Source organism: Pistacia vera, unplaced genomic scaffold (assembly GCF_008641045.1).
Source record: "Pistacia vera cultivar Batoury unplaced genomic scaffold, PisVer_v2 Contig892, whole genome shotgun sequence".
NCBI classification, from domain to species: Eukaryota; Viridiplantae; Streptophyta; class Magnoliopsida; order Sapindales; family Anacardiaceae; genus Pistacia; species Pistacia vera.
In genome coordinates this window covers 1-26452 of record NW_022196770.1, presented here as the reverse complement: position 1 = coordinate 26452, position 26452 = coordinate 1, and the positions used below count along the sequence as shown (strand labels likewise).

The following is a 26452-nucleotide window of genomic DNA, read 5'->3' as shown; positions in this document are numbered from 1 at the left end:
TTCTTACTTCCATAGTTGAGTTCAATAATAATTGATTACCTTAATTGACAAGTGTAAAATGGATGACCAAGTGTCAATCAATTAAGGTCGAAAAACCCACATGTTTATCAAATATCTTAGAAGGTGCCTTGATGTTACCGCCCGAATAAGTGAAATTGATGACCCAAAACACCATTGCCATCTCTTGACCGAAAAAAAAAAAAAAAACCTCCAGCTTGAGTTCCATGGCTACGCCTAAAAAGCTTCACATAACCATGTTTCCATGGCTAGCCTTTGGTCACATGCTCCCCTTCTTTGAGTTAGCCAAGCACGTTGCTGGGAAGGATCACAAAGTCTTTTTCATATCAACTCCTAACAACATCAAACGCTTGCCAAAAATCCCTCCAAATTTATCACCATTCATGAACTTCGTCTCCCTCATTTTACCCCCTCAAGATAATCTCCCTCAAGACGCAGAAGCCACCACTGACTTGCCATTTTCCAAAGTTCAATACCTCAAAATGTCCTATGATAAACTCCAGGATTCTTTAACTCAGTTTCTACAAACTTGTACTCCTGATTGGATCATTTACGATGTCTTCTCTTATTGGTTACCACCAATAGCTGCCAATCTTGGCATCTCTTGCGCCTACTTCAGTATCTTCCCAGCTTGGTCAAAATGTTTCTTCGGATCATCAACAACCGCAATGATCAACGGCGAGGATCCAAGGACTAAGCCGGAAGATTACACTGTTCCTCCGAATTGGGTACCGTTTCATTCCGAGATAGCATTTCGCCTCCACGAGGCGAAGAAACTGTTCGTTCATCTTAAAGAAGACGATTCGGGAGTGAGCGACTTGTTTCGTTTCGGATCGGCGATAGCTGGTTGTGATGTGATAGCTATTAAGAGCTGCATGGAGCTAGAATCGGAATGGTTAAACCTCATGGGAGAGCTTCATGGTAAACCAATTGTATCCGTCGGCCTATTACCGCCCTCGGATAAAGATAACAGAGAAAATGTAACTGAGCATAATTCTTGGCTTATAATCAGCGAGTGGCTGGACAAACAAAAAGCAGGTTCTGTGGTTTATGTAGCTTTAGGAAGCGAGATAAATCCAAGTCAAGAAGACCTCACTGAGTTGGCTCGAGGGCTAGAGCTATCCGGATTACCCTTCCTTTGGTGTCTGAGAAGGCAGCACAATCCGGTGGAGCTTCCGGATGGGTTCGAGGAGAGAGTCGAGGGCCGCGGAGTGGTGTGGACGAGTTGGGCACCTCAACTGAAGATATTATCTCATGAATCGGTGGGAGCGTTCTTGACTCATTGTGGGCTAAACTCAATTATCGAGGCACTCCATTATGGGCGTCCATTGGTTTTGCTACCTTTTGTGATGGATCATGGATTAGTTTCAAGAGTTTTTGCGGAGAAGAAAGCGGGGATAGAAATAGAGAGAAATGAAGAAGACGGGGTGTATTCGAGGAAGTCGGTGGCGGAGACATTGAGGATGGTGATAGTCGAAGAAGAAGGAAGAGTTTACAGGGATAAAGCCAAGGAAATGAGGATTATAATTGCTGATAAGGAACTTCAGAATCAATATGCAGACAATTTTGTTGAGTTCCTTCAGAATTATAGACAAATTTCTAAGTATTGAAATTACATTTTAGGTTAATTAAATTAAGCTAATAAATCAACATATCATCTTCTCCTTTTATGGATGCTATGCTTGTTGCTTGTACCTTTTGGCTTTATCAATTTTGTACTATTTCTATTTCTTTTTTCATAATTCCATCACAGCGATAAACATAACGAAGACAACGATCCACCGTCACGGCATCCAAGTCACAGAGTAACTTTGTTCAATTTTGTTAGCATCCAAGTTGCACAGTAACCATGCCAAATTTTGCCGCCAAAATTTGAGAACCACTCCACCTACAACTTAAACTTCTTGTATTCTATCTCTTATGTGCATCCACCATCTCGAAATAGCTTATCTCCCGAGGTCGCAACTTAGAGCTCTGATACCAATTATTGTGTGTATTTAATTAGATACCAACAAATCATAAATCCCTAAAAGCGAAAATAATGCGAACAAATGACCAAAAAAATAACCACACATAAACACAAGATTTATAATAGTTCACTCTTCGTATGAAAGTTATGTCCACTTTACTGCTACAGAATTTCATTTTGAAGAAGAAGGAAAATTACAAGAGACTCTCAAGCCTCACAAATTAACTCACTCACTAAACCCTATTTGATGGCTCTCACTCTCTAATTGTGGTTTTGCCTTTTATTCTTTTGTTGTCTCTAACTCTAGGACTTAACACCTTTTTATAGATAATACATGGGACATTATTCCTAATATGACTTAAATCTTAATAGGAATTTTATTTTAATTCCTCATACAATTATATTCATATTTCTAATTGTATTCCTAAATAAAAAATAATTTTACAAGGGAACAAATAAGAAAGTGAGCCACAATATCTCAACAATCTTCACGTTGACGAGTTTTCCGTCAAAGCGATGAACATGAGAGTTTTCCATCATAGGAATAAACGTGAGAATTTTCCATCACAGCAATGAACATGACGAAGACAATGCTCCACCATCACAACATCCAATTCACAGAGTAACTTTGTCAAATTTTGCTAGCATCGAACCAGGTTGCACAGTAACCATGTCAAATTTTGCCACCATGATTTGAGAACCACTCCACCTATAACTTAAACTTGTTGTAGTCTGTCTCTTATGTGCATCACCATCTCGAAATAACTTATCTTCCTAGGTCGCAACTTAGAGCTCTGATACCACTTGTTAGGAGATCATACACCAGAAAACATACATTCTAGATAAATAACATAGGAATAATATCACTTCACACTAAGAGACACGATATTTATGTGGTTCGGATTACCCTGCTTAATTTACAAGATTAAGAAATCCATTATAGGTTTCATGAAACAAATTGAAACAATCCTAGTTTCTAATCACTTCAACTCAGTCCTAGAGTGGAAACAATCCAATTTCTAAGACATTATCCCCATGGTGTTTAATAACCCTTACATCAAATACTTTATGTTCTGACATTCCTCATTTTTCATAACCTTGAATTGGTTCTCACCCCTATATTTATAGATAGTATATGAGATATTCTATTTCTAATAGGATTCATATTTCAATTCCTATTAAGACTCCTAAATTTTATTCCTATAACAATTGTATTATTTGTTAATAAGTTTTCCTAAAGACATACATTTTCACACGGAACAAAAAAAAAGCACCCATCATATCCCAACACATACAATATGTTGCCATATTATTGACTTTTCATCCAATAATGGTTTCCATTGTAAGAATAACAAATTATGTTCCCATTCCTATGATTAAGATTGATAGTTTTGTGAAAAAAAAAAAATCAAAGAAAATGGAAAAACATCATTTCAATTTTGATTGATAAATGAATAAAGATTAAAGTGATATTTTAATTATTTTAGTTGAGTATCAGTATACTATTGACTCACAATACTACTAACGACTGACATTTTATACTTTTTGAAATATTGGTACGGATGTAATCAAATAATCTTCGTCATGTGACATAGATATCTTATGTTGTATATTAACCGTTAAATTCACAATGAAAGGTATTTAAATGTTTGAAAATATGATATTTGCGTTAGCTTTTTAGGTAATAGTGTCATTTTCAAAACTTGTGGGTTAGAATTTTCGCCAACTTGCGGGCGAATTTTTTTGCTATACGTTATAAAATGGTGGGTTTATAATGGTGTGGGTAATTGAAAACCTAGAATGTTGGCAAAATCATCCTTATGCACTGCCAACAGTATTAGATTTTTCATCTATGTCCGGAAAATGAAAGGAAAAGAAAAGAAAAATGAAGAAAATGAAAGTTATTTTGATTTTAATAAATGATACAACGGGGTAAAATAGATATTTTATTATATTAATTGAAGGATGCTTTATAAATAGCATTATCAGTTGAAAATAATAAAAAATTGTTTTAAAAAGTAGTTATAATAAAAATATAAAAAGATGTATGCTCTAATAAATTCAATGTTTTATATTAACCAATATTAGTATAACATAATTATAATAGATCAATCCTTATTAGAGAATTATTATTATTATTATTAGTTACACTAAATCATATAATTTTGCAATTCACAAAGTATACCATCTATGATTAAATAGTGTAGCATTTATTTGAGAGAAAAGCACATATGAAGGTTTTTTTCTTTTTTTTTTTGATAAATTTCACATAGAACGGTGAAACCCCTAATGATTTTTTGCAAATTGTCTTTTAAATAGAACTTTGATACTTCTATTTATGGTAAAATAAATTTCATTCCTACAGTTTGGTTTAAATACAGTTTAGTTTTTAAAATTTTTCAGTAACATTTTGATCTCTGTCAATCACGTTTTAGTCCCTATCATTTGCAAACCTAAGGATCAAAATGTCATTAACTCTTTGAATATTAAGAATATATATAATATAAAAAAAAATTTGGTCAACTGAAGAATCCTACCGGCTATAGTTACCTACGTAACAACTTAAAATTCCATTGAAGTCGATGAGATTATGAGACGTAAGCCGCCGCAATTGGGTAACTGGTCAAACTTACCTACTGACATTTTATTCAGAAAATGAATAATTTTTGGTATCTTAATGCAACCCAACGCCCAAAAATATTCTACAAGTAACCTTCCGCAGAAGAAATAATGTGAGGCAAAACAAACCATGAATATAAATAATAATAATCAACCTACGATATATACCCACTTTACATTGATTTATATGTTCACATAAAGGGGAAAAAATTGACATTCACCTACCAATTCATCTACAAAAAATTGACATTCAACAAGAAGCTCACGTCATTTAGATTCCATTGATTTCCCTTGTCGTGGTTAAGAATTCTCGTGGATTCACTTGGAGTTCAAATCAAAATTTCCCACTTCGCGCCACTCATCTTGCATGCTTGTCTCCCCATTTTCAGTTTCCTCGTCATTTAAATAATCTTCAGACGGCTCCTTCTCATCTCTCTGAGTATTGCTTCCCTGTCCGTTCATCATTTCATATGGGTTAACACCTTGTTCCTGCTCTCCCATATCATCACCAATATTATTGCCTTGGGAGCCAAATGCACTTGCCCTTATTGGTGCTCAAGCCATCATTTCATCATGAGCATGAGACTCAGCTCAAGCTTGCTCTGCTTGAACCATCACAGCCATTTGCAACGTGGCCTCATGAGCCTCTCTACCAGCCTTCTCCCTTGTCTCTATTTCTGCCCTCAGTTCCAGTATCGCCTTATGGCCTGTTGTGTCAGAATCAAGGGTTCTATCATCTTCCTCTGCTTCATAGTCTGTTACAACATGATAAGGTAGTCGCCTGCAAAGATAGAAATGACAAAGCATGAATTTCCATAATATTCTCGAACATCAATCTAGCAAATCCTTCGAGCAATACATAGACTTTAATTTACTAAATTAAGAACTATTTAAATAATTCATCTGATAAGCATGTCTCAAAAACATTTAAGACTTCAATTACTATGTTCAGTACTATTTAATAATTCATCTCCACGTGCAAGAAGTCTTAAAATGCACATAAGGATGATGTATGCTCAACAAAATGAATCAGTAGAATTTAATATAAGACATCAAATGATATGGAGCTGAGGGGATACAGTTATTGATTTGCATATTTATGTTTTACAAGAAATTCTTATAGTTAATAAATTTAGAAAGATCAGCAGTATATCAACATTCGCACTGAATCAAGATGCCCTTTAGATCATGCCTTAAAGGGGAGATGCCCCCTCTCCATCAAGATGCCCCCTCTCCATTATGATATTGTCTCGCCTGGCCGAGGCCCGAACCCAAATTTTTAGGAGCAAGGCCCTAGGTGGGTACTTCCAAAAGGAGAAAAACAATAGTTGTTGTCAATTGTACACCAAAAACCCAATATTTTGTTCTTTTTATAATATAAAATTTTAAAGGAAATATAAATTATAATAATTATTTTATATTTTAATATATTAAATATTTTTTACTGGGGCTAGTTCAGGTTTTGTCTGTTTTCACATTTCTCTACCTTCGACTTGTCTCGATTTTGAGGGTATAAGTGTCACAGGCTGGGAGTTTCACTACCCAAAAGGCAACCTGTAGGGATGAGACTCCCCCAGTTAATAACCCAAGACCTCCCAATCGCTTCCAATGTGGGATTTGTTACAGTCTCCCCCACCCAATCCTGTGACGCCCTCGTCACAGGTGGGGCCTCCTGTCTACCCTTCCACCTCACTCTTGTGGACCCACATCACACTTGGACGCCCCTGCGTGGGCGCTTGGCAGGACATCGAAAGACGGATTGGGTCGTCTCTGATACCCTGTCACAGGCTGGAGTTTTCCACCCAAACTAACCTGTTAGTGGAGGACTCCTCCCCTATTTATAAGCCCAAGACCTCCCAATACGCTTCCAATGTGGGATTTGTACAATAGGACCACATTTCTAGGTATCCACTTGTTAGATTCTGTTGCCATCCAATTTCATGGCAACCACACCCCACCAACACCCCGAAAAGTGTCTAATATTCTGAAGAAACCGAAGGCCTTAAGTAGATATAGTTCACCTTAGACTTTCATGTTTTTTTTTTTTTTTTTTTCTAGCCTGGAGTGCTAATGGTATCCATTTAATTAACGAAAAACCATATCTTTAGTGTCAACGGGTAACATTTGCCATGATATAGTTGTCCCAAGGAGATAGAGATTAGATTAACAAACAGACTATGAGAAATAGAATAATTTTTTTAACAGAAAACTACCAAAAAAAAGATACAAAAGAGCAGAAACTAGAGGAGAAGAAAACGCTTTCATCATTTCTTGCTTTAATCAGTCTTATCTTTATATTAGCCTAAATAAAGAAACTGGCAATCTACCTTTAATAATTCCATTCTTATTCAATATAAAAATCCATATAGGAATGCTAAATATACATTAAAAGAAAGTAATTCTCTAAATTCCTAATTTAATATTTTTATAGTATTGAGTCTGCATCAGCCACTCTAGCATGGCCTTAATATGATTATTATTTATGTTTTCTTTTCAAAAAATATTGTAAGACTTTAACTCAATCTACTGTCACTGGAAAAGAAGAAAAGGATAAAGTTTTCCAGTCTTACAGAAAATGACTCCTTAATTTTCCAAGCTCCTCTTGGAGAGACCCTGAAAATTCATTGTGACCAATTAACTAAACTTTGTTGTTTTACAAGAAGATAAGAATATTTTCTTGTTTTATTTCATAATTTTATTTCCACAAATCTTCAAAGTTTCCTCCTGGAATTTTTTATAATTCAGGGGTATCAAAACCAATCCCATAGCTGTGTTTCTCCGGCCAGCATTTGCAAGTCATGAAGTTTTCAGTAGCAATTTCGTTGGGGTCAAATTTTGGCTACAGCATGCTCAACCCCAAAAATAAAATTAAAAAATCCAAGCTCAAACTTCTCTAAGCCAGAGTCAGACAGGAGTAATATTTGACTAACTCACAAAATCCAATTCTACTAGCAATTTAAGGCAAATTTAATTCATCTCTCCAAAATTTGACCGGATTGTATGTATTTTAGCAAACGGAAACAACTCGAATATTGAAATTTTCCAAGATTTGGTAGAGAGGAGAGAGAGAGAGAGAGAGCATCAAGTGGGTAATATGGCAGGTTGAATTATTGTTATAGCTACAGTTACAAACGTGGAAACAGCGTTGTATGTCTCCAGTGTTCACAACACCAACCCAAACCAATAAATACATTCAGAACCAGTTGATAGAAATGCACGCAAGCTTAAATATTATACAGCACAAATTGATGTAAATACTAGGCTCCGTTTGGTTAACAATTTTGTGTTTGGAAAATTTTTTTCATATTTTGTGTTTTTGGGAATCTTTTAAAAAAAAGTTAAAAAAAGTTTAATAGTAGTTAGTTTACCATGTAGGATTTATAATTAATAAAATACCCCCTATGTTTGCTTTTTACAAACACCCCCTATAATAAAACATTAAAAGTTAACAAAATCTCCTAACCCACCCTCAAATACGGACAGCCAGCCACCACCGTCGGAAGGTGGCCGGAGTCGCCGTATTGACGCATGACCGATTGGATCTTACCGTCGTGCACCGATATGGCCTTTTCCGTGGATCTGGCCGCAAAGGTCATCTACGGCTAGATCTGGCCATTGACGGTCAGATCTGGCCATTTGCTCGTCACACAACGGCCGTAGCACATACACCATTTGTTGGCCTTCGTGATGACTGGTTTACGAACCAAGATTTGGCTTTTCTGGCCAATCTACCATGGATCTGGCCGAAAGTGCTAGATCGGCACACTACCACCAAATTCAGCCGGTATGTGTGCGCCATCCTACAAGATTCCGGCCATTTCCGATATGATGGTCGGAATCTGATAAATGTGGATTGTTGGGTGTTTTACAATTTAAAAAAATATTTAGGGGTATTTAATTAAATTAACAAATTTAGAGAGTTTAAAAAATTGAATAATATTGTGAGCTTTTGATAGTTTTCTATTTAACTTTTTTTAGAATCTAAAAGTAGTATTCTCAAAACCAATTAAACGAAGCCCTAGGTTTTTATTTATAATCGATACGTTCAATCTAACCAGGTTAACGCAGGTCAAAGGGTGGTCCATTAGTGTCAAATCTGTCCCATTTATGTCAAAACACATCGATTCACGAATTCGATTGAATGACTGGATTCCAACGTCAATGTTGGCTGCAAAGGTGGTGGAATTTCAACGCCTTTGCGGCCAAAAGGAGCATCATTTGTAGATTAGACCTGATTCTGGTACTTAGAGAATTTATCTGAACTAAGTCGAAGGTGGTACCAATGCAACACCTTTGACCGTTTGTTGACCCATTGGTCCAATGGTGTTGTACTGTGGGTAATGATGTTGACTGACAGGCGTCTAATAATTATATTATTAGAATATTTTTAATACTTTTATTAAAATACAATTAGGTATGAAGAAAACTTGTATTTTTACTAATCTTAGCTTAAAATACAAAATAATATGAAACTTGAAACTTAATAAAACACATAAATAGATTAAACAAGATCTTAAATTTGGATTGCACAATCCATAATCCAATCCTTATCACAAAAATCCATCCAATCCATCCATCTTTGATTGTAAGAATGGATTGAATATAAATTCATGTGATTGGATGGGATCCTATCCTCCATTTTTGCCATCCCTACCGTCATTAGCAAACCTCAGTGATGAATTGTTCACTTAAAAACCAAATCTCAGGACCAAAATTATTTTTAAAAAAAATTCTCCTTACATATCTATTTAGCTCCCAATATAAAAATTTAGGACTAAATTAAAATTTTCAGACCCATGGGATAATCAGGACCCTCACAAAAGTTGTCCCAGAAACGGTCCCAATCAGTTTGGGGCCCGACCCTTGAAGGCCCGATCAATTTGGGACCGATCCTTGAGGGCCCGGACTTGAACTGCTGCCAGGCCTCGCCCCACCTCTCTAGCTTTATACACATTGACGGAACCTGCAGGCTTGAATAAACACCCAACCTTTTTTTCCAATTTGTTTGATTAATAGCGACATCAATGTTGATCGTAGTAAATTAAAAGACAGTTTACAGCTACATTAATGAGCTTTTTTATTTAGTTTTATATGCATTGGATACACTGTTTTCTGGATATCTGTTTAATAAGATATATATTATAAACAAATAATCCAGGGAGAAAGTTGGATTATAAAAACATGCAACAAAAGTACAATAAGATACGAACAAATGCTGTAGGAAAACAGGGACGAACAAAGGAGAAAAAGTTTGGCTGCAGAGACTTTTCATTCAATAATCAAATAATATAATACAATACAATAATATAGTTTCAACGCAGGAACCAATTTTCCTAAACTAACTACTACGAGGACCTAACAAAGTTTGAAAGACTAAAACAAATTTGAACTTTATATAGTTAAATTAATTCAAAATAAAGATAATTGTTGTGTGTGTTTTTTTCATTAAGCTCCGAGAGTCAAAGCCGCGAGGATATAGTTTGAACCTAGAATCATTTTGATCAACACTTATTCGACCCAGTCTAGCTCATCAAAGATAACTCGACCTAACTTTTTGAATATTATATATAGGCAATATACACTTAATCTCACAAACTTCTTTCACAATTTTAACGTACAGCTCGCAATTGGTCGACTCATAATGGGTTTCATCTACCCAATTGCGAGCTAACCATTACCGAATTGTTATGTCGTAGTTGTAGAGAAAGTTTTAGGATTAGGTTGTGAGCCAACTTTATTGAAATATATATTAAGACAAATACCTAACAATAAAGTATTACAAAGATTTTTCTTAAATTAGCCTCTATTTGTTACACTATTTCAAATCATTATTATGTTATCCTAATTGGATTAAAAAAAATGATATGTGTTTTTTTACTTATTGGTCCATTCAATCTGAAAATTAATTCAACTCAATAATTTTTTGTCTAAAAATTAAAAAGGGTGGGACTTGTTTTCAATTATCCAACTATATTCAACTGAAACAATTTTCTCTCTCCTGTCTCATTTTGTCCTCCTTCAAATCTGAAATTAATCCATCCAAGCCATCATCGCCTCCTAACAACCACCATCGACCGATCTGGCCGTTTCCGATCAACCCCATGGATCTGTTAACGGCCGCTATGATTTTGGCCGTAACGATACACTAGATTCTGGTTATAGATCTTCGCCGTTTCCACAAATCCACATGGATCATCCAGAACGGCCATATCGATGCACGATTGTCACCGCAACCGTCGTGTGTCGTTTCGATGACTGTCGACTGCTGTCCAAATAGTGGTGGCCGACTGGTGACTATCCTCTTGGGTGGCTGTGATACTTTAGTTAATTTTAAACTTTTATTGTAGGGTTTTACCTAGATTAACAAATGTAACGATTAAAAAATAATCTAAATATTTTTAAAAAAATGTACCAAACAAATATTCTATCTTAAAAACCTTTTTTAAAAAAATGTACAAACAACTATTTAGCCATTTTATCCACTCTTGATATAATTTTCAGATATTTTATTAAACACAGTTTCCAAATTCAAATCAATTCGTGTTGATTCAACTCACTCAACTTAAAACACTTTTCAACAAATAACTTTTTAGAAAAGTGTAACAAACAACCCTTAATTCGTTTTATCTATTACACCCTCATTTTCACACTCATTTTTCTTACAATTTCAACGCCTTCTACGGCCAATAAGGTTTGAATCCGATGACTAAAGTGATTGTTGTAATTAGAAAGTCTTATTTGAACTAGGTTGGAGGTGGTGCCAACGCGCCGTCTTTGACCGTGTTGCCATTGGTCACAGTATTTGACTGTGTGTCAATGATGGTTGATTAACTGCTGCTAATAATTAATATTATTAGAATATATTATAAATACTTTCTTAAAATACATAGTACGAAGGAAAGCTTGTATTTTGACTAATTACTTAGCTTAAAATACAAAATTAATATAAACATAATTAAGAGTACAAAAATTAGTAAACATACATTAAAATTTATGGATTGGATAATCCATATCCATCCAATCCATTATCCACAAAAATCCATCCAATCCATCTTTAGATATTAAGATGGATTGGATTGGATTGGATATATCACATAGATTGATTGGATCTTATCCAATCCATCATTTTTGCCATCCCTGCCGTCATTGGCAAACCTCATGGTGAAATTTACTTAAACCAAATCTCAGTATTTAAAAAAAAACTCTGACGATTAAGTGTATCATTTGGTCACTGTATTTATTAATTATATTTATAGGGAGGATATTATCAATTTAGGTACAACTTTTTTTATGAAATCAATAAAGAGACCAAGGTTCATTTTGTTTAATTTGTGGATACTATTTAGTTACTTGTTTAAAAAAAATTGTTTGATTTTAAAGTTTAACTATTAAAAATCAATATAAATAAGAACGCCAAACATAATAAAATATTTAAATTAAAAAAAGTTTTTAAAAAAAAAACTGACAAATTTTTTAACAAAAGAAGGACACTATTTTTATTTTTAAATTTAAAAGCTAAAAATAAATTAAACATAAAATAAAATAAAAAAGTCATTGGCTTTTTCTTGGTGTCAATGGCACAACTATAGAGGCGTTGTACCCAAGATGTTGACTTGTGGTCAAGAAGTTTGCTCCATTCCTTGAGTTCTTAGGTTAAATCTTGGAGTTACTACCACAATAACATATAGCTTACCTAATCCTTTGACTTGTAGGATGTTCAATGGATCTCGGAATTAATTGATATGCACCAAACTGGTTCCAGACACCCTAGTTTACCCAAAAAAAAAAAAAAAAATTAATAATATCCCTTATAAGAGCGATAAATTTACTCAAATACAACAAAGCCTAAAACGTTATTAAAAAATTTATACTATTAAAATTACTTAAGCCACATTTTTAATAATTTCACTGTTTAAAAAATTACTTACTAATGAGTAACATTTCTGGCATATCATGGGTGTTTAATTATAGGGTTAACAGTGCAAATTGTAACTTCAGGAGACTTAAGTTTATTAATAGAAAACCATTTCTCTTTCTTGGGTGTGTTTCTTCTTCAACTCTCTTATTTTCCCTGATCATTTTCTCTCCTACCAAACATCATAAACTGTCACTTAAATTTTAAAATCGATATGAAGATCTAGACCGCAAATTACATATCTATATGAGAATTTTAGGACCTTGCCAATATATTGAATTAGAAGAGTATATATTTCTTTCGTAATGATCATTTTATGTTTGCTTTAATACCCAAGTATATATGTGACAACTTGTTTAAAACTTTGAACAATAAATTGACCTCATATAATAACTTCTCTATTAACCACATATGGTCACTAAATATCCTTTTTCTGAAAGAAAATTGTTGATGCGTGATTTTGACACCACGACCTCGCGTCTGCAAAGTGCTAGAAGATTTTAGAATTACCGTGAATGATTCATAAGAATGTTTATGGTGCAGTAATGATATATGTTTGAAAGAACATAATAAAAGACCGATAAGAGATGTTTATCAATGGTTCGGATGCTTAAAGTAAATCCTACATCTATTGTTATTTTATTATTCTCTGAATATTTTTTCTGATATTGCCTGTACGGCATACAAAAGGAGAAATACTTTGTTTACAAAGATAAATTATGGTTGAATCTCATGTTTATGCACAGCTCACATATGCCCAACCTCTTTTTTTCATGAAGAGAGGTGCCCATTTACATTTGAGGTCAATTAATAGTGCTTTTAACAATTATCTTGACACGTGATGACCACTTCTTAATTCTTATGTTAAATAGGATATGGATTGTGTAAAATACCACTTCGTCTTTGTGTGCTTTTAAGCTCTAGTTGATGGCTGACATCAGTGTGTATTTTTGGCACACAGAACCCCCTTAGTTTTTTGGAGTGTGTAATTGCACTTCAAAAGCTATGTCTTTGATCTAAATGACTGTTGCACTATAGGCCGTAGTCTCAAACTAAAGACTTGAATTATGCTTAGCGTGTCGGGTATGTGATAGTAGGACTACATTTAGTGCTCGGAGCAATTATTTGACGCGTCTTGATAATCGACATAAAATGTCCAGTAGATGAAACCTTGAGAGAGACTAACATCAAAGCCCAAATGCACGGCTTAGAGGCCCTAACGGACAAACCAACTTAAAACACCATAACTTTTTGATCTGGGAGGAGTTTTGAAGCCTGTAAGGTCACGGAAAGCTCTTCCAAGAACCTACGTTATGGAACCCAAGAACCCGATGGGACCATTTTTGGGGCAAAAATCCACCATTTTGGCATATGTTCAGGGCTATTTTGAGTTTTCTATGTGTTTTTTTCTAACATTGGCATTGCGCGCGATCTGAGAATTGAGAACTATTGCGATCTGAGAGTTGTAGAACACAAACCAATCTCAAAGTTGAGAGTTGATCTTGATTTGAGAGCTAGAACTGATCGCGATCTCATGCAAATGAGCAAGCTTATGAGCTCAATCAAGAGCATAAGGAGCTCGATATGAGTCTAACGGGCTTTGATCTGAGAACTTCAGAGCTCTTTATGATCTAAGACGCTTATGAGCTCTTTGCCAATCTGCGAGTTTAAGGATTTCGATTAGAAGCGCGAAGCTTGATCTGAGAACACAGAGAGTTTGATCAGAAAGCACAAATCTTGATTTGAGAACACAAGAGTTCAATCAAAAGTGCAAAGCTTGATTTGAGAACACAAGTTACCGATCCATCTAGGTGCTCAAAGCATGATCTGTGCGCTCAAAAGCGCAATTTGAGTGCTCGAAAGCACAATGTAGCATGCCCAAAGCGTGATCTGATGCTTGGAAGCACAATCTGGTCGCATGCAGAAGCACGTCTAAGTGATCTGAATGCATGATCCATGATCTTGATGCGTGATCTCAACGATCTTGACACGTGATCTCAAAACGATCTTGAACGCTGATCTCAACGATCTTGAGCGTGTGATCTCAAGAGCTTGGAAGCTAGAGAGCTTGAGAGCTCGTTCTGATCTAAGTGATCTGATCTAAGCCATCTGAGCGATCTGAGACCCTAATGTGTGTGATCTGACCAGCGTATGAGAGCTCTGATGCGTGCGATCCTAGCGATATGAAGCACGTTGATCTGAGTGATTTGAGCATCGATCTACTGAGCTTGTGATGCGTGCGATCTAGGCTGATCTGAAAGTGCAATCTAAAGCTGAAGATCAAAGCGATCTGAGCAATCTGCCAAGTATCCAAGAGCTCTGATACATGCAATCTAGCGATCTAGCCACGCGATCTAAGAGCTCTGATGAGTGCTATCCCGCGCGATCTCCCCACGCGATCTAAGAGCTCTGATTCTTGCAATCTGAGAGTTTTGACCACGTGATCTGAAAAGATCTGATTTGGAGGCTTTCGTATTTTGACAATACCTTGAGCCATAGACCTCGATTTGGGTATTCTTAGACCATCGAAAGCTAACTCGAAGGCTACAACTCTTTGTTTATCACTTTGCCAATTCAAACTTTATCCTGCCAGATTTCCACATTAAATGTGAGATTTTGAGGCTTGCTAGAAAAACATGGGAACTGGTTGGAATCAGGCCCTTTCTCTGGCCAAACGTTTTATGCTTGATTTTTGACACCATACCTTACACTTGCAAAGTGCTAAGAAAGATCTTAGAAATTACACGTGAATGTTCAGAGGTTTTTATGGTGCAATATGATATATATGATTGAAGAAACATAATAGATATTGCAAGAGGGATTTTTATAGTGCGTTCGGAGTGCTTAAACGAATCATACCTCACTGTTATTTTATTATTCTCTGACTATTTTTCTGATATTGCCTGTAATGATACAAAAATGAGAATATTTGCTTACAGAGAAAATAATGGTTGAATCTCACATTTGTGCCCAACTCACATATGTCCAACCCTATTTTTTCATGAAGAAAGGTGTCTTTATGCATTTGAGGTCATTGTAATGAGTACTTTTACAAATTGTCTGACATGTGTAAACCACTTCTAACCTTATCTTAAATGAGATAGGATTGATATAAAATATCTCTTTGAGCGGTTTGGGTTTTTAACAGCTATACCATTTTATTCTTTAAATGCTTGTAAAGTCTAATTAATGGTGTTTGACATCACGTGTATTTTTCGCACAACAAAAATAACCATAATCCACAGAAAAATGTGAAAACACCCATATGATGTTTTTAGCTTTTCTTCGTGACAGTAGTAAATGATTCAGACATTTCTAAAAAAATATTATGTTAAGCCATTATTTTTAAGTTCTTAAATTACAAAATTAATAACATGCAATTTAAGAATGGCCAGACAACTACTTATAGTTGGATTACGCTCTGCAAACTTTTGTACGTGTTCTTCCTCAAAAAGTACAAAAATTAAGAAAACGTAAACCTCAAATTACAGAAAGAAGAAGAAAGAAATATAATAATAAGTAATTAAGAAACAGGCCTGCTCAGCATTGCAAACATGTGCAGATTTGGCTAAGAAGATCATCCAAACTGAAAGCTAAAATTAAAAGAAAAGAAGAGGTTCTATGATTGTCGATCGTCACTGTACCAAACTTGTTTCGAGAAAACGATGTTTTGATAATGCCAAAACAAAGACACTCCTTGTCGAACATATCCTGTTAATTCTGAATTTGTATTTTCTTATAAATTGAGGTGCTCCTTGTACATCAAGTTTATCATCATCTCATGTGGCCACAATTTTTATATAAGAAAAATAAAATAAAATTGTCATTATAACACACTGATAAATATAACTGCGTTGATTACCCATTTTTAATAGGGTTTTTGTTCTCTGATTATAATTTTGAGCAACAAGTCAATTTTATGATGTTATATAGAGGGAATATCAAGGTGTCATTAATATGTTTTTGATTATTTAATGTGTTATTAATTCTTAAGGATACATAATTGTACGAAACCCTTTTGTCTCTAAGGAGAATTGATGCTTCAATTCCAATCTTGATCCAAAGTTTTCAGGCACAAATTATAGGCTCAACCATGTAGAAATTAATAAGCTTTTGAAGTGATTAAGACAAAACAAAATATCTTTACGAGAAGAGAAACGACCCTTTAATCAATATTAATAGAAACAACAAATCTAGTTTGTTAATAAAGGACTTAAAAGGATAGTTACAATGTCTCTGAATAATAGAAGGGGGCATGCGACATTTAAAGCTGAAAGAGATTAGGGCACAGTACAGAGTAGACAACACGTTTTCAGTGACTCATTGAAGAAAAAGAGGACGCTGAAGGCAAATTATATTTACACCTACTGGGTGCATGTACCACTGAATTATTGACTCAAGCTTAGCATTTATGTCAAATCCTAGAGGAAAAGCAAAGTGTCCACTCAAAATATAGAAAAAATATTTCCTTTGAGGTAAATAAAAGAAAATTCATGCTATATGTAGGGTCAATTAATTTGAAAGTAGTTGCTACACATAAAATTTTTTATATAACATGATGTGCAAAAGATGATTGGATAAATTTTATTTTTATTTAAAATCAATCAATCCTCTTTTATCATATCATATTGTATGAAAATCATTAGAATCCCCGTAAAATGCATGCAAGCTTACTATATACACACATTTTCCATCACTTTACATCAGTCTTGCCTTAGAAAGACCAAATTGCCCTAAAAAGACAAAAAAAAAAAAAAAAAAAAAAAGAGAAATTACCATTACCCTACCATTTTCCAAATAATATGCACAACCCGAATCCATGAAAAGAATTTTCTGCGCTTATGCAATATGAATTTAGAACTATGAGATGAGTAGTATTCTTCTCATATATTTAAATTTTTATATAAATAATTTTTTATTTAAATAAATAATTATATTTTAGTTCGATGTTGTGCCAAACACTGACAATATTGAATTTAATGTCTAGTTATATTCAGTTCATCCAATGTAATGTGAAATTTAGTCCAATCCAATGTAGTACACCAAGTCCAAACGCGCCCTATGTATTTTATGTCTGAATCCTTGATCTCATGCCCATCCAATTACTACAAATCTTTTTTTCAGTTAATGTCGCTAATCCTTGAATGTGTGATATGAAACAAAATCGCTTGAAATTCTAAAAAATATAAATATTTTGGCATTAATGAACGAAAATTTAAACTGTTATCAGTTATTATATTTCCGTTCGATTCAGCTCAATTACAATACTACCTCAAGGATGTTTGCTACGAATTTCTATTAATTTTTAGTTTAAATTTTATTTAATCTTTGAATAATTTTCTTAAGAATAAAATGATTCGTTTTCTTCTATGTTCAGTTCAATTAATTGATTACCTTAATTGACAAGTGTAATGGTGACCAGTGTCAATCAATTAGGTCGAAAAACCCACACGTTTATCAAATTTCTTCCACGCATCTTAGAAGGGGGCTGTGTTATCGCCCGAGGAAGTGAAATTGATGAGCCAAACACCATTGCCATCTCTCTCGACGAAAAAAGAAAAACTCCTCCAGCTTGAGTTCCATGGCTACGCCTAAAAAGCTTCACATAACCATGTTTCCATGCAGCCTTTGGTCACATGCTTCCCTTCTTTGGTTAGCCAAGCACATTGCTGGAAAGGATCACAAAGTCTTTTTCATATCAACTCCATAACAACATCAAACGCTTGCCAAAATCCCTCCAAATTTTATCACCATCATGAACTTCGTCTCCCCACTTTCCCCGCTCAAGATAACTCCCTCAAGACGCAGAAGCCACCACTGACTTGCCATTTTCCAAAGTTCAATACCTCAAAATGTCCTCTGATAACTCCAGGTTCTTTAACTACTCGTTTCTACAAACTTGTACTCCTGATTGGATCATTACCGATGCTTCCTTATTGGTTACCACCATACTCCATGCTGGCATAACTTCCGCTCCTGCGCCTACTTCAGTATCTTCCCCAGCTGGTCATATGTTTCTTCGGATCATCAACAACGGCAATGATCAACGGCGACGATCCAGGACTAAGCCGGAGAGTACACTGTTCCTCCGAATGGGGTACCGTTTTCATTCCGAGATAGCATTTCGCCTCCACGAGCGAAAAACTGTTCGTTCATCTTAAAGAAGACGATTCGGAGTAAGGAACTTGTTTCGTTTCGGATCGGCGATAGCTGATTGATGTGATAGCTATAAGAGCTGCATGGAGCGTAGAATCGGAATGGTTAAACCTCATGGGAGAGCTTCATGGTAAACCAATTGTATCCGTCGGCCTATTACCGCCCCTCGGAAAGATAACAGAGAAAATGTAACTGAGCTATTCTTGGCTTAATCGCGAGTGGCTGCAAACAAAACGCACAGGTTCTGTGGTTTATGTAGCTTTAGGAAGCGAGATAAATCCAAGTCAAGAAGACCTCACTGAGTTGCCCGAGGGCTAGAGCTATCCGGATTCCCTTCCTTTGGGTGTCTGAGAAAGCAGCCATCCGGTGGAGCTTCCGGATGGGTTCGAGGAGAGAGTCGAGGGCCGCGGAGTGGTGTGGACGAGTTGGGCACCTCAACTGAGAATATTATCTCATGAATCGTTGGGAGCGTTCTTGACCATTGTGGGCTAAACTCAATTATCGAGCACTCCATTATGGGCGTCCATTGGTTTTGCTACCTTTTGTGATGGATCATGGATTATTTTCAAGAGTTTTTGCGGAGAAAACGGGATAGAATAGAGAGAAATAAGACGGGTGTATTCGAGGAAGTCGGTGGCGGAGACATTGAGATGGTGATGTCGAAGAAAGAAGGAGAGTTTACAGGGATAAAGCAAGAATGAGATTATAATTGCTGAAGGAACTCAGAATCAATATGCAGACAATTTTGTTGAGTTCCTTCAGAATTATAGACACATTTCTAAGTATGAATTAACTTTGTTAGTTACAGTTCCTTCAGAATTATAGACAAATTTCTAAGTATTGAAATTACATTTTAGGTTAATTAAATAAAGCTAATAAATCAACATGTCATCTTCTCCTTTTGTGGATGCTATGCTTGTTGCTTGTACCTTTTGGCTTTATCAATTTTGTACTATTTCTATTTCTTTTTTCATAATTCCATCACAGCGATAAACATAACGAAGACAACGATCCACCATCACGGCATCCAAGTCACAGAGTAACTTTGTTCAATTTTGTTAGCATCCAAGTTGCACAGTAACCATGCCAAATTTTGCCGCCAAGATTTGAGAACCACTCTACCTACAACTTAAACTTGTTGTATTCTGTCTCTTATGTGCATCCACTATCTCAAAATAACTTATCTCCCGAGGTCACAATTTAGAGCTCTGATACCAATTGTTGTGGGGATTTAATTAGATACCAACAAATCATAAATTCCTGAAAGCGAAAATAATGCGAACAAATGACAAAAAAAATAACCACACATAAACACAAGATTTATAGTGATTCACTCTCCGTATGAAAGTTATGTCCACTTGGTGCTACATAATTTCATTTTGAAGAAGAAGGAAAATTATAAGAGACTCTCAAGCCTCACAAATTAACTCACTCACTAAACCCTATTTGGTGGCTCTCACTCTCTAATTGTGTTTTTGCCTTCTATTCTTTTGTTGTCTCTAACTCTAGGACTTAACACCTTTTTATAGATAATACATGAGACACTATTCCTAATAGGACTTAAATCCTAAGAGGAATTTTATTTTAATTCCTCATACAATTATATTCATATTTCTAATTGTATTCCTAAATAAAAAATAATTTTACAAGGGAACAAATAAGAAAGTGAGCCACAATATCTCAACAATCTTCACGTTGATGAGTTTTCCGTCAAAGAGATGAACGTGAGAGTTTTCCATCATAGGAATAAACGTGAGAATTTTCCATCACAACAATGAACATGACGAAGACAATGCTCCACCATCACAACATCCAAGTCATAGAGTAACTTTGTCAAATTTTGCTAGCATCGAACCAGGTTGCACAGTAACCATGTCAAATTTTGCCACCATGATTTGAGAACCACTCCACCTACAACTTAAACTTGTTGTAGTCTATCTCTTATGTGCATCATCATCTCGAAATAACTTATCTCCCTAGGTCGCAACTTAGAGCTCTGATACCACTTGTTAGGAGATCATACAGCAGAAAACATACATTCTAGATAAATAACATAGGAATGATATCACTTCACACTAAGAGACACGATATTTATGTGGTTTGGATTAACCTGCTTATATTCACAGATGAGAGAAATCCATTATAGTTTAATGAAACAGAATGGAAACAATCCTAGTTTCTAACCACGTTCAACTCAGTACCTAGAGTGGAAACAATCCCAATTTCTAAGACATTATCCCTATGGTGTTTAATAACCCTTACATCAAATACCTTATGTTCTAACATTCTCTAATTCTTTCATAACCTTGAATTGGTTCTCACCCCTATATTGATAGATAGTATATGAGATATTCTATTTCTAATAAGATTCATATTTCAATTCCTATTAAGACTCCTAAATTTTATTCCCATTTACAATTGTATTATTTATTAAATAGTTTTCCTAAAGACATACAATTTCACACGGGAACAAATAGAAAAGCGAGCCATAATATCCCAACACATACAATCTGTGGCCATATTATTAGACTTTTCATCCAATTAATGGTTTCCATTGTAAGAATAACTAATTATGTTCCCATTCCTATGATTAAGATTGATAGTTTTGTGAAAAAAAAAAAAAATCAAAGAAAATGGGAAAGAAAATCATTTCAATTTTGATTGATAAATGATATAAAAGATTAAAGTAGATATTTAATTATTTTAGTTGAGTATCAGATAAACTAATTGACTCACAATACATACTAACGACATGAACATTTTAATACTTTTTGAAAATATTAGGTACGGATGTAATCAAATAATCTTTGTCATGTGACATAGAATATCTATGAGTGCGTTTGGTTTATTATTTTGGATAGGATTTTTGGGATAGTATTGGATAATTGAATATGAGAGTATTACGAGGTAAAATTTAAAAATTTATAAAAAAAACCCCTAAGTTTGCTAATTTAATAAATACCCCAATATATAAAAATATGTAAAATGACAAAAAGACTCCCACCACCTACAGTGCCAGATTCTGGCCACCACCGTCGGAATCTGGCTGGAAAATTGCATAACCACACATATCGGCCGGATCTGGCTGGTATGGCGTCGCTATGGCCTTTTCCGACTAGATCCACCACGGATCTGGCCGGAAAAGGTAAGATCCGGCCATATGTGGCCGTCGACGGTCGGAAAAGGCCAAACAAGGCCATCTTTGGTCGTCAATGTACGTCAACGATGGCCAAGATTTGGCCGTCATTGACCATCAACGATGGCCATTTCTTTGGCTGTTACTGACGGCCAGATCTAGCCTTTTCTGGCCAGATCCACTGTGGATCTGGCTGGGAAAGGCTAGATCGGTGAATTACTGGGCAGTTCCGGTCGGTAATTCACCGTTGTGGCAGATTTTGGCTACCACCGACAGTGGTTGCCGGAATCTGGCAAGTATGGGTCACGGGGGTGTTTTTGTTAATTTTTAAACTTTTTTCAGGGGGTATTTAATGAAATTAATAACCTTATGGGGTCTAAAAGTAATTAAAAAAATATGATAATATTTCTAGAATAATGTGTCAAACATTATTTGGAGAATAAGATTGAGAATATGGGCATAAATAATAAGCCAAACGCACCCTATTATGTTCGTAATATTAATGGTTAAATTCAGAATGAAAGGGCGAATTTTTTTGCTATACTTTATAAAATGGCGGGGTATTATATGGTGTGGAAATTGAAAACCTAGAATGTTGGCAAAATCATCCTTATGCACTGCGAACAGTATTAGATTTTTCATACATGTACGGAAAATGAAAGGAAAAGAAAATAAAAATGAAGAAAAAGAAAGTTATTTTGATTTTTATAAGTGATATAATGGGGTAAAATAGATATTTTATTATATTAATTGAAGGATGCTTTATAAATAGCATTCTCAGTTGAAAATAATAAAAATTTGTTTTAAAAAATAGTTATAATAAAAATATAAAAAGATGTATGCTCTAATAAATTCAATGTTTTATATTAACACACACACACACACACACACACACACACACATATATATATAACAGATCAATCCTAATTAGAGAATTATTATTATTATTATTAGTTACACTATTCACAAAGTATACTATCTATGATTAAATAGTGTAGCATTTATTTGAGAGAAAAGCACATATGAAGGCTTTTTATTATTATTATTATTATTATTATTATTATTTTGCTTTGATAAATTTCACAGGTGAAACCCCTAATGATTTTTAACTAATTGTCTTTTAAATAAAACCTTGATACTTCTATTTATGGTAAAATAAATTTCATCCCTACAGTTTGGTTTAAGTAAAGTTTAGTTTTTTAAAAGTTTTTAGTAACATTTTGGTCTCTGTCAATTACGTTTTAGTCCCTATCATTTGCACCTAGGGATCAAAATGTCATTAACTCTTTGAATATTAAGATAAATATATAAAAGAATTTGACCAACAATAAATAATAATAATTCTGAAATGTATACCCACTTTACATTGATTTATATGTTCACAGGGAAAAATTTGACATTCATCTACCAAATTTAACTTGAAGCTCACGTCATTTAGATTAAGTGGATTTCCCTTGTCGTGGTTAAGAATTCTTATGGACTCACTTGCAGTTCAAATCAAAATTTTAAGAAATCTTCAGACGGCTTCTTCTCATCTGTGTATTGCTTCCCTACGGTTCACCATTTCATCTGGTTTAACACCTTCTTCCTGCTTTCCCATATCATCACCAATATTGTAGCCTTGGGAACCAAGTGCACTTCCCCTTATTGGTACTCGAGCCATCATTTCATCACGGCCATGAGACTCAGCTCGAGACTTGCTTTGCTTGAACCATCGCATCCATTTGCAATCCATTTGCAACCTAGCCTCATGAGCCTCTGTACCAACCTTCTCCCTTGTTCTATTTCTGCCCTAAATGCCAGTTTCAGTATGGGCTCTTTTCTCCTCTTGGAGAAGCGTCTGCTCAATCATCAACCTCTCCTCACATCAGAATTCACCTATAGCTCACTTGAGGGTTATTATGTTAAAAGCAAGGGCCTGTCTCTCCAATGTTCCTGTGAACTCCGCAACTTTGGCAGCAATGTTGTTATCCCACTGCTGGGAGCAAGAAAGCATTTGGAATGTTGTGACAGAATCGAGGATTCTATCATCTTCCTCTGCTTCATAGTCTGTTACCACATGATAAGGAAGTAGCCTGCAAAGATAGAAATGATAAAGCATGAATTTCCAGAATATTCCCAAACATCAATCTAGCAAATCCTTTTGAGTAATACATAGACTTTAATTTACTATGTTCAGGACTATCTAATAATTCATCTCCACATGCAAGAAGTCTTAAAATCTAATAATTCATCTCCACATGCAAGAAATCTTAAAATGCACATAAGGATGATGTATGCTCAACAAAATGAATCAGTAGAATTTAATATAAGACATCAAATGCTATGGAGCTGAAGGGATACAGTTATTGATTCGCGTATTTATTTTTTACAATAAATTCATATAGTTAATAAATTTAGAAAGATCAGCAGTATCAATATTAATGAACATTCGCACTGAATCAAGATGCCTTTTATATCATACCTTAAAGGGGAGAAGTGTTGGTACAGAATGACCATATGTAAATGTTTGATATTTAGCTGCATCAAGTTCAAGCTATCAACACTTCTATCAAAAAGCTTGTTGATGCTTGATTTTGGACACCAACGACTCACATGTGCAAAGTGTTAAGAGAGTCGTAGAAATTACGTGTGACCGATCCATGAGATTTGAATATGGTACTGAGATTATATATGTTGTAGAAACATAAATAATAGACTGATAAGAGAGGTTTTTATAGTGGTTCGGATACTTAAAGCAAATCCTACATCCACTGTTATTTTATTATTCTCTGACTATTTTTATGATATTGTCCGTAAGACATACAAAGATGAATAAATACTTTGCTTTATAGAGAGAAATAATGAAGCTCAAATCGATGTCTAGCTCTCATATGTCCAACACCCCTTTTGGTGAAGAGGAGTGCTACTTTATACATATTTTAGGTCAATGTAATGAGTGCTTCTGCGAGTTGTCATGACACGTGGGGACCACTCCTTAATCCTTATCTTTTTATTTTGATAAAGTTAGGACAAGTGTGCGGTCCTTATCCACTCATAGATAAAACTTGAATCTACTGGGTTGGTGACAACCGTATCTCTTCTGTCTTGGGGCGATGTGGTAGCTCCTAGACGGCACAAAGTCTTCCTGAACTTTAATTGGTTGGTACTGACATTAGTGCAATTTTTTAGGCACAACAAAGCTATATAAAAATACTTCACAGATACCTTCAATTGTATCCAAAACTTCTTGCTAGTATCCAAGTTATAAAAATTAATCTCAAGAACATAAGAAAAGGAGAAATTCCATTGATCCCTCTCAACAACTTATTCATATTAACTCTAATTTGATCACAATAATGTTATGTAATCATGTACAATATTTCAAAAACTTAACTAAAGTGGTCCATAACACTGCCAAACTAAAGCATTCATTAAATTATTCTCAATATAAAAAATACAACGAAGGAGAACTCCCTTTCAAGGGAAAAAACCTTGGACAGACCACAAAAAGGCCAAGATAACAAGAGGATATTCAATCCATTTAACTCTAAGTCCAATGAAAAACAAGGCCTTAGCAAAAAGGTTCAAAAGCAAAACACAAACTCAAACCCAAGCTGCTGGTCCAACAATTATCATGCCTGCCAAAACGTCGCCCATTTCACACAAAGAAGCACACAGCATGACTATCATAGCCTGCACCTATTTCCCTCCACCAAAACAGAACATAATTTAGGGCCACCATGACAGTCATCAAAATAGTCTGATCATAAATGTTATGTTACGTTAAATTCCACCTACAATACTTATCTTAGTGAACTCATCTCATTCATGATTAGGGTTGACAATTTTTAGTGACGATGACGAAGAAGGGGTTGGGGACCTTCATTGTAATTACTAGTAAAGAACATTGATGGAATGGAATAAATTGTTATTTCAAATACTTGAAGGGGAAATATTTATTCAATGAAACCTTAGGGGAAATATTATTTTAAACTTTAATTTTAATTATATTTTATTAGTATATATGTATATATAAAAAAATTATCTTTGTATTTTTAGCAACCGAGAGGCACATAATTAGTTCTAAATATCTCTGAATATGATGCTCTCGATATTGTTGTGATAATATCAAATTTACGTCTGAAATGTAAAATACGTCTTGTTTGTAGTCGACGACTACCTTACAATATATTGTAGTCTTGAAGTTTTCGATATTACAAGTCTACAATTCAAAGCTCTCAATCAAGAAGATGAATAGACTTACCATCTATGGACAAAACAAGTTACACAACGTCTGCGACCAGTGAATTTAAAAGACATTATCAGTGAGAATTGGAGGCTTAAGATGTTATCGCATTTCTTTCATAAAACCCTAGTTCAGATTGTTAGTGTTAATCTTACTAGTTTTTATATACTAATCCACCACCCATACAAATCAATAGACACTTAATTTAACCACTTGGCTTGTAGTCATATGACAAGACCTTAGATCACCCAGATGTTTTGTGTTTGAATCTCACCAAGTGGTTGCCTACCACATTTGTAATTTATCTGGCCCATTGAACTTGTAGAGTGTTCAATAGATTCCGATAATTAGTTGAGATATGCGCAAGCTGACCCGGACACTCCAGTTTAAAAAAAAAAAAAAAAAAGGACC

At 34.8% G+C, this 26452-nt stretch overlaps 2 protein-coding genes across 2 annotated transcripts; one reads left to right on the top strand and one right to left on the bottom strand.

The window, feature by feature from the left end:
* Positions 1-216: 216 nt before the first annotated feature.
* LOC116119536 (putative UDP-rhamnose:rhamnosyltransferase 1) lies at positions 217-19571 on the top strand. The gene is made up of 2 exons (XM_031405473.1): positions 217-1613; positions 19507-19571. The coding sequence occupies exons 1-2, from the start codon at positions 225-227 to the stop codon at positions 19519-19521; spliced, it is 1404 nt and encodes a 467-aa protein (XP_031261333.1). The 5' UTR covers positions 217-224; the 3' UTR covers positions 19522-19571.
* Positions 19572-23344: 3773 nt separating this feature from the next.
* On the bottom strand, positions 23345-23888 carry LOC116119533 (the record flags this gene model as incomplete). The annotated part of the gene is made up of 2 exons (XM_031405471.1): positions 23345-23600; positions 23703-23888. Coding segments are annotated over 2 exons (442 nt in total), but the record flags the coding sequence as incomplete, so codon positions are not given.
* Positions 23889-26452: the final 2564 nt, after the last annotated feature.

What these genes read in the sequence shown, in the direction of transcription:
- LOC116119536 (XM_031405473.1), top strand. Translation starts at nt 225, where the DNA reads ATGGCTACGCCTAAAAAGCTTCACATAACCATGTTTCCATGGCTAGCC.